This window comes from Lutra lutra, chromosome 3 (assembly GCF_902655055.1).
Source record: "Lutra lutra chromosome 3, mLutLut1.2, whole genome shotgun sequence".
NCBI classification, from domain to species: Eukaryota; Metazoa; Chordata; class Mammalia; order Carnivora; family Mustelidae; genus Lutra; species Lutra lutra.
In genome coordinates, this window is record NC_062280.1 from 22,461,085 (window position 1) to 22,473,811 (window position 12,727).

At 35.0% G+C, this 12,727-nt stretch overlaps 1 protein-coding gene across 4 annotated transcripts in view; it reads right to left on the reverse strand.

Moving 5' to 3' along the window:
- Nucleotides 1–12,727, reverse strand: part of ERBB4 (erb-b2 receptor tyrosine kinase 4) — a 1,157,221-nt gene that overhangs the window by 148,956 nt on the left and 995,538 nt on the right. For all 4 annotated transcript variants that reach the window (XM_047722028.1, XM_047722026.1, XM_047722029.1 and 1 more), the window contains exon 20: nucleotides 10,674–10,859. In XM_047722028.1, the coding sequence (XP_047577984.1) occupies nucleotides 10,674–10,859 (186 nt within the window). The remainder of the gene's footprint in view (nucleotides 1–10,673; nucleotides 10,860–12,727) is intronic.

Consider the following 12,727-nt stretch of genomic DNA (forward strand, 5'->3'; position numbering starts at 1 on the left):
CACTGAACTAGATAATCTTCCAGGGCTCCTTGCTATGCCAAAATTTCAACAAATGCTGATACTAATTTTTCTTAAACATTCACCACCTCTACAAAGTAACTTTTCTGGACTGGATCCTTTCCACGTAATTTTGCTATTATTTTCCTTTCCTTTTGTACATAGAGAAAATTACTTTAAGATACTAATTTGGGTTTTGCGCACATTTCTTTAAAATAAATAAGCAAATCTGTTATTTCCAACTTGAGCTCTCCGTCTTAAAATGTTCTGGGGGGTGCCTGGGTGGCTCATTTAATTAAGCAGTCTGACTCTTGATTTTGGCTCAGATCATGATCTTATAGGGTTGTGAGATTGAGGCCCATGTAGGGCCCCACATTGGGCATGGAGCTTGTTAGAGATTCTCTCTCCCTCCCTACCCAAAAGGGTGAGAGTTTGTACTGCAGGACCTAAAAATGTCCTTCTAAGGCACCAGCATCCAGGAGATAAGTCTCTCTTAGATTCTGTTTTTTGAGAAATTAACATACCTCTCTAGCTGTGGAAGTGGTGTGGAATGTGGATAAAGTGGAACTCAACAACCCAGAGAAAAATGGTTACATTCTCCAAGACCAAGAAGGAAAGAAGTAATCATGAGGGGCAGTTCCAGAAAGGAGCCTGGAGTGGGCTACAAGGTTATGCTCCTACTTTTCACTCTGAACCCACAGAGCTGCTAGACTTCTCATGAGATAGTGTGTGGATGGATGCCTAGGACCTGGGGACCTGAAACCATGAAACAGAGATTTGTAGGCATATACCTGGTTAGCTATGATGGAAGAAGAGAGTTATGTGAAGCAGAGCTCAGTCTCTCCAGTCACCCCATCAGCCCTGTCTAGATCTGCTGACAGCCTGCCAACCCAATAGGTAAAGGAGCCCAGCCAAGTTCCCAGACCCACCCAGCAGACCCAAACTCATGAAAAATAAGTTATATGCCAAATATTTCCCTGGAAATCATATATTTCTCATCAGATTCTTCAGTCTCTCTAGAAGAATCCTTGTGGGAAACCCCCAATACATGATTAAAATGGAATGTCTGACCGAATATGATATTCCAAGTTGGAATAATTTTAATTTAGAAAAAATATTAATGCAATGTTCCTCTAATATGTCATCTCAGATCACTTTCATTTAACATGGCGTTAATGATGGAAAAACTTCTCCAGGGCAGATTTATTTATACTTTGTCCTGGAAAAAAATTTCAAGTGAACCCTTTATATTATACAAAGGTATAGCTTTGTACTTCTTCTAAAGTGGCTGACCTTGAGAACACTGCTCTGTGTGATTAAAAAAACCAAAAACCAAAACAAAAAGCCAAATCAAAAAAAAAAAAAACCCCAATGCCAATATTTACTGAGCAATATTATGTGTTAGGCAATGTATTAATATACTGACACATTTTATTATTTTATTTAATTGTTACAATAATTCTATGAGCTAAATGTTGTTATCCTGATGTTTGATAAGGAAGTTGAGAGAGTTTAAAAAACTTGTCAAAACTTTTATAGCTAATGACTGGTAGTTGGGATTCAAAGCTAGATATTTCTAAATTCAAAATCCATTTCCTTCACCATTATAATCATAGTAAGGTCTCAAAGGGAATTTGCTATATTTGTGAGTACAATAATAAATGAGTATAAATGAATAAAGGAATATAATAAATGAGTAAAAGTGAATAAATAAATACATATACATATACATTTATAGTTATATTCCTGTTCTGTAGAAACTTCTAATTTTTCAATTAATATCAGTTGTTCCTATTTATTTATTAATTCAAATTTGATAAACATAGCTTTGCTTCATTTTATATAAGCACAAGTATTCCTGTTTAGGAAAATGGGAAAATGGGTCTCAAAGTTCTCACAACTGTAATTCAGAATTTATTCCCGGATTGTATTTCTCTGTGGTTGATATTCTTTCTGTTACATACTCTGCCTTTCTGTAGAAGTTATGTCTAATTGTTTTGATGCTAATAAATATTAAATAATGTATTATAATTTTACTTAATATTATAACTACATTTAAGCATTAAAGCTTTGGTAGCAAATGAGCAAAGTCAATGTATGTTCTCATTTAACCATCACGACAGCTGGACAAATGGAGTTTGTTGCTCATTTTATAGATGAGGAAACAGATTTAGAGATATTAAAGAATTTGCCAAAGTCATACAGATGATAAATGGTAGAACTAAAAGAGGAACAGAGTACTACTTCCTTCTAAATTCTGCCCTAAATTTTAATGGATGGCACCACCTCTCATCTGTCACCACATAAGGCAATATTTTTTGTTTACTTGGTTTTTGTATCTGTTTTCCCCAACAGAATATAAAAACTGCGATAGAGGGACTTGGGTTGTTGCACTTTCTCAAAATCCTTGATCTTGGGATAGTACCCACTGCATCATAACTTGACTTTTTTTAGGTGAATAAATGCATGAATCTTTCCTAAAGACCACATATATTCTCCTTTGTGATCTCAAGTGTCTAAGGGCTCCTGGGTGGCTCAGTTGGTTAAGCATCCAACTCTTGATTTGGGCTCAGGTCATGATCTCAGGGTCATGAGACTAAGCCCAGGTTCTGTACTCAGTGGGGAGTCTAGTAGAGATTCTCTTTTTCTTTGCCCCTCTCACCACTCATGCATATGCCTGCACATGCACCTGCTCTCTCTCAGTCTCTCAAATAAAACAATAAATCTTAAAAAAAATTAAATGTCTAATGAAAACATACATTTAAATAATAGAGAGAGAACTTGCAAGTATTCACTTATTGGGCTGCTGCTTTGGGGGTGAACTGAAGAATGTATCTTCATGAGATAATCCATGACTTGTCCATCATTTTTCATCCTTGGTCTACTTTGCAGCATGACCCTCGGAAAGTCACTGAAGGTATTTATTCTGAATGCAATTTTACCATTGAGTCAGATTCATGCTACTATATTTCTCTAAAGATCTGATGAAAATTTATTAGAATATATAATGCATTTAAAGTTAAATAATAGCAGTAAAATGCTAAATAGGTTAAATAAGACATAAGGTATAAATACATAATATTAATAAGATAAATACATAAGCTTTCATCCTTGCATCTTCCAAAATGTGGTTATGTGACTAGAAAAAAATTAAATTGGTAATTGTTACTAAATGAGGTCTGGCTATGCTACTAACACCATGGCTTCTAATTTCAGTATGTCCCTTCTAGTCCACCTTTGTAAAATATAATAATTTTTCTGTGTCAAAATATACCCCCAAATCCATTCATTCAATTGACATTCGCAAACTTCTAAACAGTATTAAAGGTCATTCTTCTATTATTAAATACAGTAAGTGCCCATTTTATCTTTTCTAGAATGCTAGTAGTGTTCTGTCTCTTCCCTAGACTATTTCAAATTTTATATATTAGTATATATAATACACACAATATGCACATATAATGTATATATGTACATCAACTGAGGTCATATCTACATACAGACTTTAGTCTTGACTACAAACAAATCAGAAATTTCAGTTCCCAGTTCAAGCACTTAACAGATATCAGACATTCATATTTCAATCTAATTTTATTCATAAAGAGGAAGTGGCTGGATAAAATGGGAAATTAATTTTCTTGTCACTCTGTGTACCTATTGTAAGTAAAAAAAAGGAAAAGAGGAAAGAAAGAAAAGGAGGATTTGCTCATGCAATCCTAAGACTTTATATCTGTGTACAGAATTTCTTAAAACAGAAATGTGCTCTCTTCCAGTCCTTGTGAACTGTTTTTGAACTAAGAATGGTTCTTCTCCCATTTTGCCTTTCACACTAACTCCTTCTCTGCTACCAAGGATAAATTAAACTAAGTTCCACAAATACTCTCCAATGCCACAAAAAGTCTGTTTTCACAATAGAATTCTCATTTGCACCAAATAGGAATATGATATGACAAGGAAATAATTTGGGGATAAAGTTGAGTGTGAAATTAAAAAAAAAAAAGTTTAATTGAGAAAATCAATTAAATTCATCTAAAATTATACCAATCTTTAAATAATACAGTGTTCACAAAAACACAAATGTTGGAACCAATCTATTTGTAAAGAATACAACTGGGAGCCTTATTTAGAGGCAGAATCTAAATTATTTTGTTTACATGCATTAGGTCAATTTTTAGTCTTTAAAATATTGAGTGACTTTTATTTCCATTTCTTTTTAGAAGAATTTTAATGATAGTTCAATTTATGACTTAATCAGAGAATGAATGATCTTAAAGTCTATAGTGGACCACTGACATGTGTTTTTAGAATCATCTCTTTAACTAGTTTTAAGGATAAACCACTGAAAAAGAAAGCCCTTGGAACCCTACATTTGAATTAAACTGAAAATTAGAGTTCGAGAAGAAAATCTGGCATTGAAGTAAAACGCACTGACAAAGCTCTGAGAAAGATTTCAAGATTTTGAAAAATAATAGTAGCCTATGCAAAGTATTTAGGCTTTAACAATACACTAACAACATTAACAAAAATGTTTCAAATAAGCTTTTCTTTAAAAAGCAGTCAGGAGCTAAATTTTGTGCAGTAAATAGGAAGTCAGACCAATATTAACCTTTTCTAGCTTGAGATTGAAAGGTTAGAATTTTCTCTTTGCTCCTCTTCAGTAATGGATTACCTTATTCAAAGCATTACCCCAGACCTCAGCTCTTTGCCAGTTCACTGGTAGTTTCACATAGTTTCAATATTACTAGTAATCCAATTTACTGACATGAAAATTAGAGGCCATAATAATAGCAAACATAGGACACATCTTAGGAACCTGTGCAGAAAAAAACATGAGGACGGGGGACTCATGGCCTTTTTTCCAAAGATCAGAAATATTGAATATTATACATGAGATTATCTCCTTCTAGCCCTAGCATGGTCTAAGAACAAATTCTATGTCTTTCACAGCTGAAATTTAAAATTGAATATTTTTAAATGACATTATGAGGGTGTTCTTTGCCTATTGCTTTCATCACAGATATACCCAAAATAGCACATAGTATACATTCTTATTCTATGCTAAGCAGTGTTTTTAGCACATTACAAATATTACCTTATTCTCATAATTACTCCATGAAATAAGTACTATTATTATCCCCATTTCAGAGCACTCAAGAGATTAACTAACTTGGGGCACCTGGGTGGTTCAGGGGGTTAAAGCCTCTGCCTTCGGCTCAGGTCATGATCCCAGGGTCCTGGGATTGAGCCCCACATCAAGCTCTCTGTTCAGCAGGGAGCCTGCTTCCCCTTCTCTCTCTGCCTGCCTCTCTGCCTACCTGTGATCTCTGTCTTGTCAAATAAATAAACAAAATCTTAAAAAAAAAAAAAAAAAAAAGAGAGAGATTAACTAACTTGTCTAAGGACTCACAGCTGATAAGTGGTGGATCCGGGAGTAGAACCCATTCAAACTGGTTGTAGAGGCTGTATGCTTAACACAGACTAGAGCCAAACTACACATTTTAAATTCCTAATGTATAGCGCCACCTGTGATCAGTATTCATACTGCATAATTGTTCACAGAACAGTTTTGAGCTTGCTTTGTTATAATATTTTACAAGTAAAACTTGGTTCAAAAAAAATCCTTCAAAATTGAATGGCTCTCTAGTACTTTCTCCTGTAAAGGTGACACAGATGCTGATGGTAAGGCAATAAAAAAATTCTCATGAAGACAATGGAAAATATTATTCATGGTAAGATCATTTCTTTTATGGGGTTAACGATGAGACACAACTACAGACACCATGCTTCTCACCACTCCTCATATTCAGAAGTGCTGTTGAAGAGAGCAAGGGGCTTTCAGCTGCAGTGGCATGTATGTGTTTGGAGAGGACGGTACATGGGCCCTTGTTAGAATTCAGGCATCCCAGTCATATTGTCCCTTAGGACATAACTTCCCCTGTTTTCCTCATTTATGAACTGGGAGAACAATGGGCCCTACCTGCTAAAGTTTCAGTAAAGATTAACTAACACAATGTACACAAAGCACCAAGAGGATGTCGGGTGGGTGAGATGTGCTTTATCTACGTGTACTCAGGTGTGTAAGACATGCTTTATCTACGTGTACTCAGTCATTATTGGTGCTATTCACCACGAGGTTTCTTCACTCTAAACTCATGTACACTTTTCAGAGTCTGCTAAGCTATCATAAAAACTGCTTTCCCAACTCGCTAGCAACAATGACAAAAAAGGGAATTCTCATCATTATCTTCTATTCTGGATTCATAAAGCACCAGGAAGGCATATTGCATTGCATGAGCATTAAATAATAGTATATTCTGCTCTGCTTACCAAATTAAATTAAGTTCCAAATACAGTGTATGCAGAGTGAATATGGCTGCCTATAAGAAGAAAACCATTTTAGTGTTTAAATTTGCGTTTTCTATGACATAAAATTTTGCAGAATGATGTACCAATGGAATATGGGTGAAATTTGAAAAAAATATTTTCTCCTTATATATAAAAATATAGATTAGTGGTTCTACTATTTATTTACTAGCTTTGTGAATTTAATCAAATAACTTACATTCTCTATTATTTTATCTGTTAAATGAAAATAATAATGACACCTCAGGTTGTCATAATAATGACAGGCTTGTAATGAGACAAATTAATTAATGAATAAAATATACACAGTAATAATTTACAAAGAATAAGAGCTGCTTGATGTTAGCTATAATTATTATTTTCCTACCTACTGTTGTATTTTCCATAGGAATGTTATAACACAAACATACATCAGTCATTTTACAGTATCATTCCCAATCCTTCCAGCTTCATCAGTGAAAGAAAGGAAAGTGGGTCTTGGAGCAATTATGATGCTTACTTTCATGAGCCTTTCTTGGAGAGAATTGAAAACAAAGAAAAAGCTTATCTAAGTTACTGGAATAGTGATTTGTAAAGTACTTGTGTTTACTAAGCCCATCTTACTTATATTTTGCAGACATTTTAAAAATAGTTCTCTGTTGGTGCACCTGGGTGGCTCAGTGGGTTGGGTTTCTGCCTTCGGCCTGGGTCATGATCTCAGGGTCCTGGGATGGAGCCCCACATCCAGCTCTCTGCTCAGCGGGGAGCCTTTTTCCCTCCACCTCCTGCCTGCCTCTCTGCCTACTTGTGATCTCTCTCTGTCAAATAAATAAATAAGATCTTTAAAAAAAATTCTGTTTTGAGGCTTTCAACTTATAGCTATTAAAAGAGAGTGTTTTTAAACACTCTCCTTTATTCTAGGATGAAAGTTCTAGGAGCTGAGCCATAAACTTGCATTGGGCTGTTCTATTTAATCTTTGCAAACCACTATGAGGAAGTATATTAGTTTTTTATGGCTGTATCTAATTACCACAAATTTAATGCCTTAAAACAATACAAATTTATTTTCTTACAGCTGTGGACGTCAGAAGTCCTGAGTTGGTTTATAAATTGGAATAAAATCAAGGTGTATCAGGCCTGGACCTTATAGGGAGAAACTATTTTATTTCTAGAGGTAGACTCTATTTTCTGGCTTGTGGCCCCTTTCTCCATCTTCAAAGCACATCACTCCCATCTTTTTATCTTCACTTACTCCCACTTATAAGGATTCTTTGATTACATTAGGCCCATTTGGATGATCCAGGGTAATCTCATCTCAAGGTCCTTAACTTAGTAACATTCACACATTCCCTTTTAACATTTATAGTAACTTATTCACAGATGCTGGGGATGGCACTTAACATCTTTGGGGACAGGGAGTTTCAGCCTACCAGAGGTGGATACATTATATTCATTTTGCAAATACGAAAAAAAAAAAAGTAGCGATTATGAACTCTTCATACACTGAGAAACAAAATTCCAAAAAGGCTAACTTATTCAACTTAAAAAACAAAACTTAAAAGTGATCACCATCATACTACTGTAGGTCCTTCTGACCCTAATGCTGTTTCCACTACACAATTCTGCCCCTGAAGTAGGAAAAAAGACAAAGGATGGGTTCCCTCCTTATGTGCAGATTTTTTCATTTTCTTTATGAGTTAAAATATTTATTAAATGTTTACTGAATGGCTACTATGCCAATTTCTGGTGCTAGGAAGAAATATGAATCAGACTGAGTCAATAGCTAGGTAATCAGAACTTTTCCCATGTATTTAAATACCTGTAACTCTTCAGTCTACATTAAGAGTCCCAAACAAATTCAACTACCTAATTGAAAGTCCCAGTGTCATGTTCGATAAACCTTTGCAATTTGTCATCTCTGGAACTAAACTCTCAAATTTTTTTTCTATAATTCCTCAGTATTCACCAGCTCAGGAAACACCACCACCACACTCCCCCACAATTGATCAGTATTACAAATGCCTATATTTATCTCAATAATATATCCTAATCATATTTGCTTCTCCTGTTTTCATTACATCCAGACTTCTGGCTGGTATTTGCATTTCCATTCTTGGATTGCCTTGCTCTCATCTCCATACATAAACTGGCATGATCTCATTAGAACATAAAATACTGGGGCGCCTGGGTGGCTCAGTGGGTTAAGCCGCTGCCTTCGGCTCGGGTCATGATCTCAGGGTCCTGGGATCGAGTCCCACATCAGGCTCTCTGCTCAGCGGGGAGACTGCTTCCCTTCCTCTCTCTCTGCCTGCCTCTCTCCCTACTTGTGATCTCTCTCTGTCAAAAAATAAATAAAATCTTAAAAAAAAAAAAAAGAACATAAAATACTTCAACACCTACTATATTTATAATAAAATCCAAACTTTTCATATCAGACAGGGCCCCCACACATCTTTCTTTGTTTAGGACATTTGTGTGCCTGCTGTCTTGGTGGAACTAGTGAAAGAGCCTTCTTTCACTCCTAAAATTGTCCCAGTTGGATGATAAATTACATGGTCACCATATCCAGAGGGTTCTGGTAGAATCTTTCCTCTGCCTAAATTTTCTTCCCATAAGCAAACTCTTCTCCGAGGACTTAATGGTGTCTGCCCTAAGTCTCTCGTATAATTATTTTTCTTCAAAATCTGAACCAAAGCATTAAGTATACTCCTATACTTAATTGTTTCATCTGTTGACTATTCATGCCATTAGGGTATACAAAGACAACCATGCCCATGTCCCTGTTATTTGCCCCTAAACCACTTCAGGCAGCATAGTACCTGACAAATGGAAAGTGTCTACAGATTTTTATTGAAAGATTAATGACTAACTAAACTTTCCATACAGTCAGATAGTTTTGTAAACACTCAGTATAACATTTAAATAATAAAAATGTGTTTAGGATACCAGTGACTAAAACCAATAGAGAATCAGAAGAAGTTTCTTCTGTTTGGAGAAAAATGTTGAGCAGGGAAGGTTCTATAAGGGAAGGAAGTCCAATCAGTGTTGATAGATGGAAAAGATCATGTTATGTGATCAAGGAGCTATGAGGAAAGATTTCTAAGCAGAAAGGCTGGCAAAATGGTTTAAAACAGTGTGATTATTCTGGGAACTCAAAGTGGTTTCTATTATTAGAGTGTACAGTCTTGCATAAATTATATATTAATGTCATGAATCCCTAAGGACAAAACCTAAATTATGAAGAACACTGTAGGAAATGTAGAGAACAGCAAAGAAATTTGAACCTTGCTTTTGTTTTCATCTATAGTGTTAGGATGATTTGAAAATTTCTATTGCCTGTTTAGCTCACCTTACAATTCACTGAGGTTTAGATATATAAATCAGTTTTTGAAATTATGTCAAATTTTGATATAAATAAGAGTTGAAACACAGAATTAAAACTCATCTCAGATCTATTTATCTAGGAGAAAATTTTCAAGAAATACTCTTGGTATAGATAATCAATAAATATGAGATAAACAAATAAATGGGTTATTTGGATATAAAAAGTATACAACAGAAGTTTCACACTGGTGGACTGCAGGACATAAATGCTTTGTTTGGCTTCCAGAACAATTCAAAAGTTTGAGCCAAGATTTAAATTTGGAGAAGTCACATTAAAAAAAAAAAAATCCAGAATTCTGGCCCCTCTGAAAAATTGGAAGACCGCATAACTTTGGTGGGAAAAAAATGCAGTCCTACAGAGGGCAGTAGTAGGTGTTCTCCAGCTCATCACAGATGCCCATCCCCATCACCCCAGGTGCTGAGATCCGTGGCACTCCGTTATGTACGTTACATGCCATGCCTTGCAAGATCCCAAACCCCCAACCATTAGACTAATTGAGAATTATCAAAATGTCTAGGAAAATATTTAAAACTTGTTGATTTGTAATACAGAGAACTGAATGTAGCCACTATCTTAATAAAATCATCTAAAAATGGAACATTTCAGACATTCAATCTTTGTTTTCTTGGATTTTGTTATTTAAATTATATTTAAAAAGAAAACAAAAACCAAACAAATTTGGTATAACTTTTTTTTTTCTCCTGACCAGTAAGCTATTTGTTTTTGCATCTGGTCCATATACCACAGTTGGCAGTAAAGTAATCCAAAGATATGTGCTTGATCTGTGCTTTGAATGCAAAGACTTCCGTATACCTTCCAATATAGCAAAAGCAATTTATTTTACTTAAATCTATTGAAAGACTAAACATATTTTCAATATCCATACTACCCTAGAATAGGAGAAAGCAAGCTAGGAGAGTTATCTCCATGGGAAGTGTTGGACACTTACCTTAGCTATCTGGACACACCAGTTAAGCAGCAGCTGGGATCCAATGTTATCCTTGTGTTCATGGACATAGTCCAACAGGCAGCCATGGGGCATAAGCTGTGTAACCAGCTGAATGGTTGGGCTCAGACACACACCCAATAACCGGACTAAGTGTGGATGGTCCATACTTGCCATGATCAAAGCTTCCTATAAAAAAAAAAAAATTAATAAATAACACCATCATTTCAACCTCAAATTTCCTTGTAGCTCTATATTAATGGTCCTGATCATAATTTTGAAAATGTACTCATTCGATGGAATCAATTAAAAATGAAAAGACATTAATGCAGCTATTATATTCTTAAAGTGATTTAACTCAAGTAAAATTAAGTGAAAAATAAAGACTACACTTTTGTTAAAATGAAAAATGTTATAGAATTAAATGCATATAATATTAATATTAGTGTTTTCTCTTTTGCAATATGCATAATATTTTATTTTATTTACTGCTAAATTAGTTGATACTGAATCCTAGCTTATACTGTGGATTTTTAATTTTTGGTCTTTAGTTCTAGAATACAATAATCTATACAAATGCAGTTGTTTGAACATTGTAAAAGGTGACCCAAAGTTAAATCATCCATTATTAGTATGGATTTAGAGAGCATACACAGGTGTAATTTATAAATTATAAATATCAAAACTTAAACAATTATAAGCAATATGCCATTGTGGATATATGCAGAAAAATAAGCCTTTTAATAAGACATTTTATTCCCTAACTTTATCTTTATTCAAATTTATTTCATTTCTAAAATTATAAGTGATGTATTATTCATAGAATCATAAAATTTGAAAGCTAAGTGAGACTATAAAAAATTGTCTACTCCAACTTTATTATTTCATAAAGTGAGAAAACAGCTCTAATTTCTTTATCATAATCATGTCACTTTGGTTTAATGAAGATAAAATTGGACATAACGATAGTTAAGTAGTGCATCCTAAAGTTAGCCTCTAGTTAAAAGGTATTTTAAGTATCTTTTTTTTTTAAAGATTTTATTTATTTATTTGACAGAGAGAGATCACAAGTAGACAGAGAGGCAGGCAGAGAGAGAGAGAGAGGGAAGCAGGCTCCCTGCTGAGCAGAGAGCCCGATGCGGGCCTCGATCCCAGGACGCTGAGATCATGACCTGAGCCGAAGGCAGCGGCTTAACCCACTGAGCCACCCAGGCGCCCTATTTTAAGTATCTTTACTACAATTTGAAACAGATAGGACCTCACACACACACACACACACACACACACACACACATAGGGGGTGGCACATATATGGGAATTTATTATTAATCAGTTTACACTGAAGCCATGAGGATTATTATTTATTGTAGCATTCTTGAATATTTTCTTTAACTTTAAAATTTTTCAAAACAAAAAAAAAATTGAGGACAGAAAGCTATATTGACCTTTGGTTAAGATGTCATGGCAGATTGAATATACAAATTTACTTCCATTTCCTCTCAATTCCACTATACTAGCAATAAAGGAATCAATAAAGAGGTAGACACCAACAGTCATAGAGAGGAGGCAATGAAGATAGAATAACAGGAGCAGGATGTGGCTTACTAGTCGTAACCAATCAGCATACGTAAGACACCTCAACCCTAATGCAGCAGGGAGGGAAACGGAGAAGAAATCCAATTCGGACCACATGTGTACACCACCAAAGGCACAATTAGTGTTAGCACCACAAATCTCTCCAAATGGAGCAGGAGGGAGAAACTGACATCAGCAGGATCATTTCAAAGTGTATTTAGGAGGCACCTAAGAGTACAGACCTCCATCCCTCTATCAAAAGGATTGTGGACTACAGATAGTAGGCAAAATGGTAAGAGAAGTACTCTGATGAAAATAGCAGGATTATGTGAATTTATATGTGGAGAAAATTGGGGCCACCTTCCAGTTTCTTCTCCTAAATGGAGCTGTGACTTCAAAATTCTGAAGCTTAACACTGTTTAAACCTCAAATTCCAAATCCAGCAAAATTTCAATTAAGTGGGTGGATATACAGATATGTTC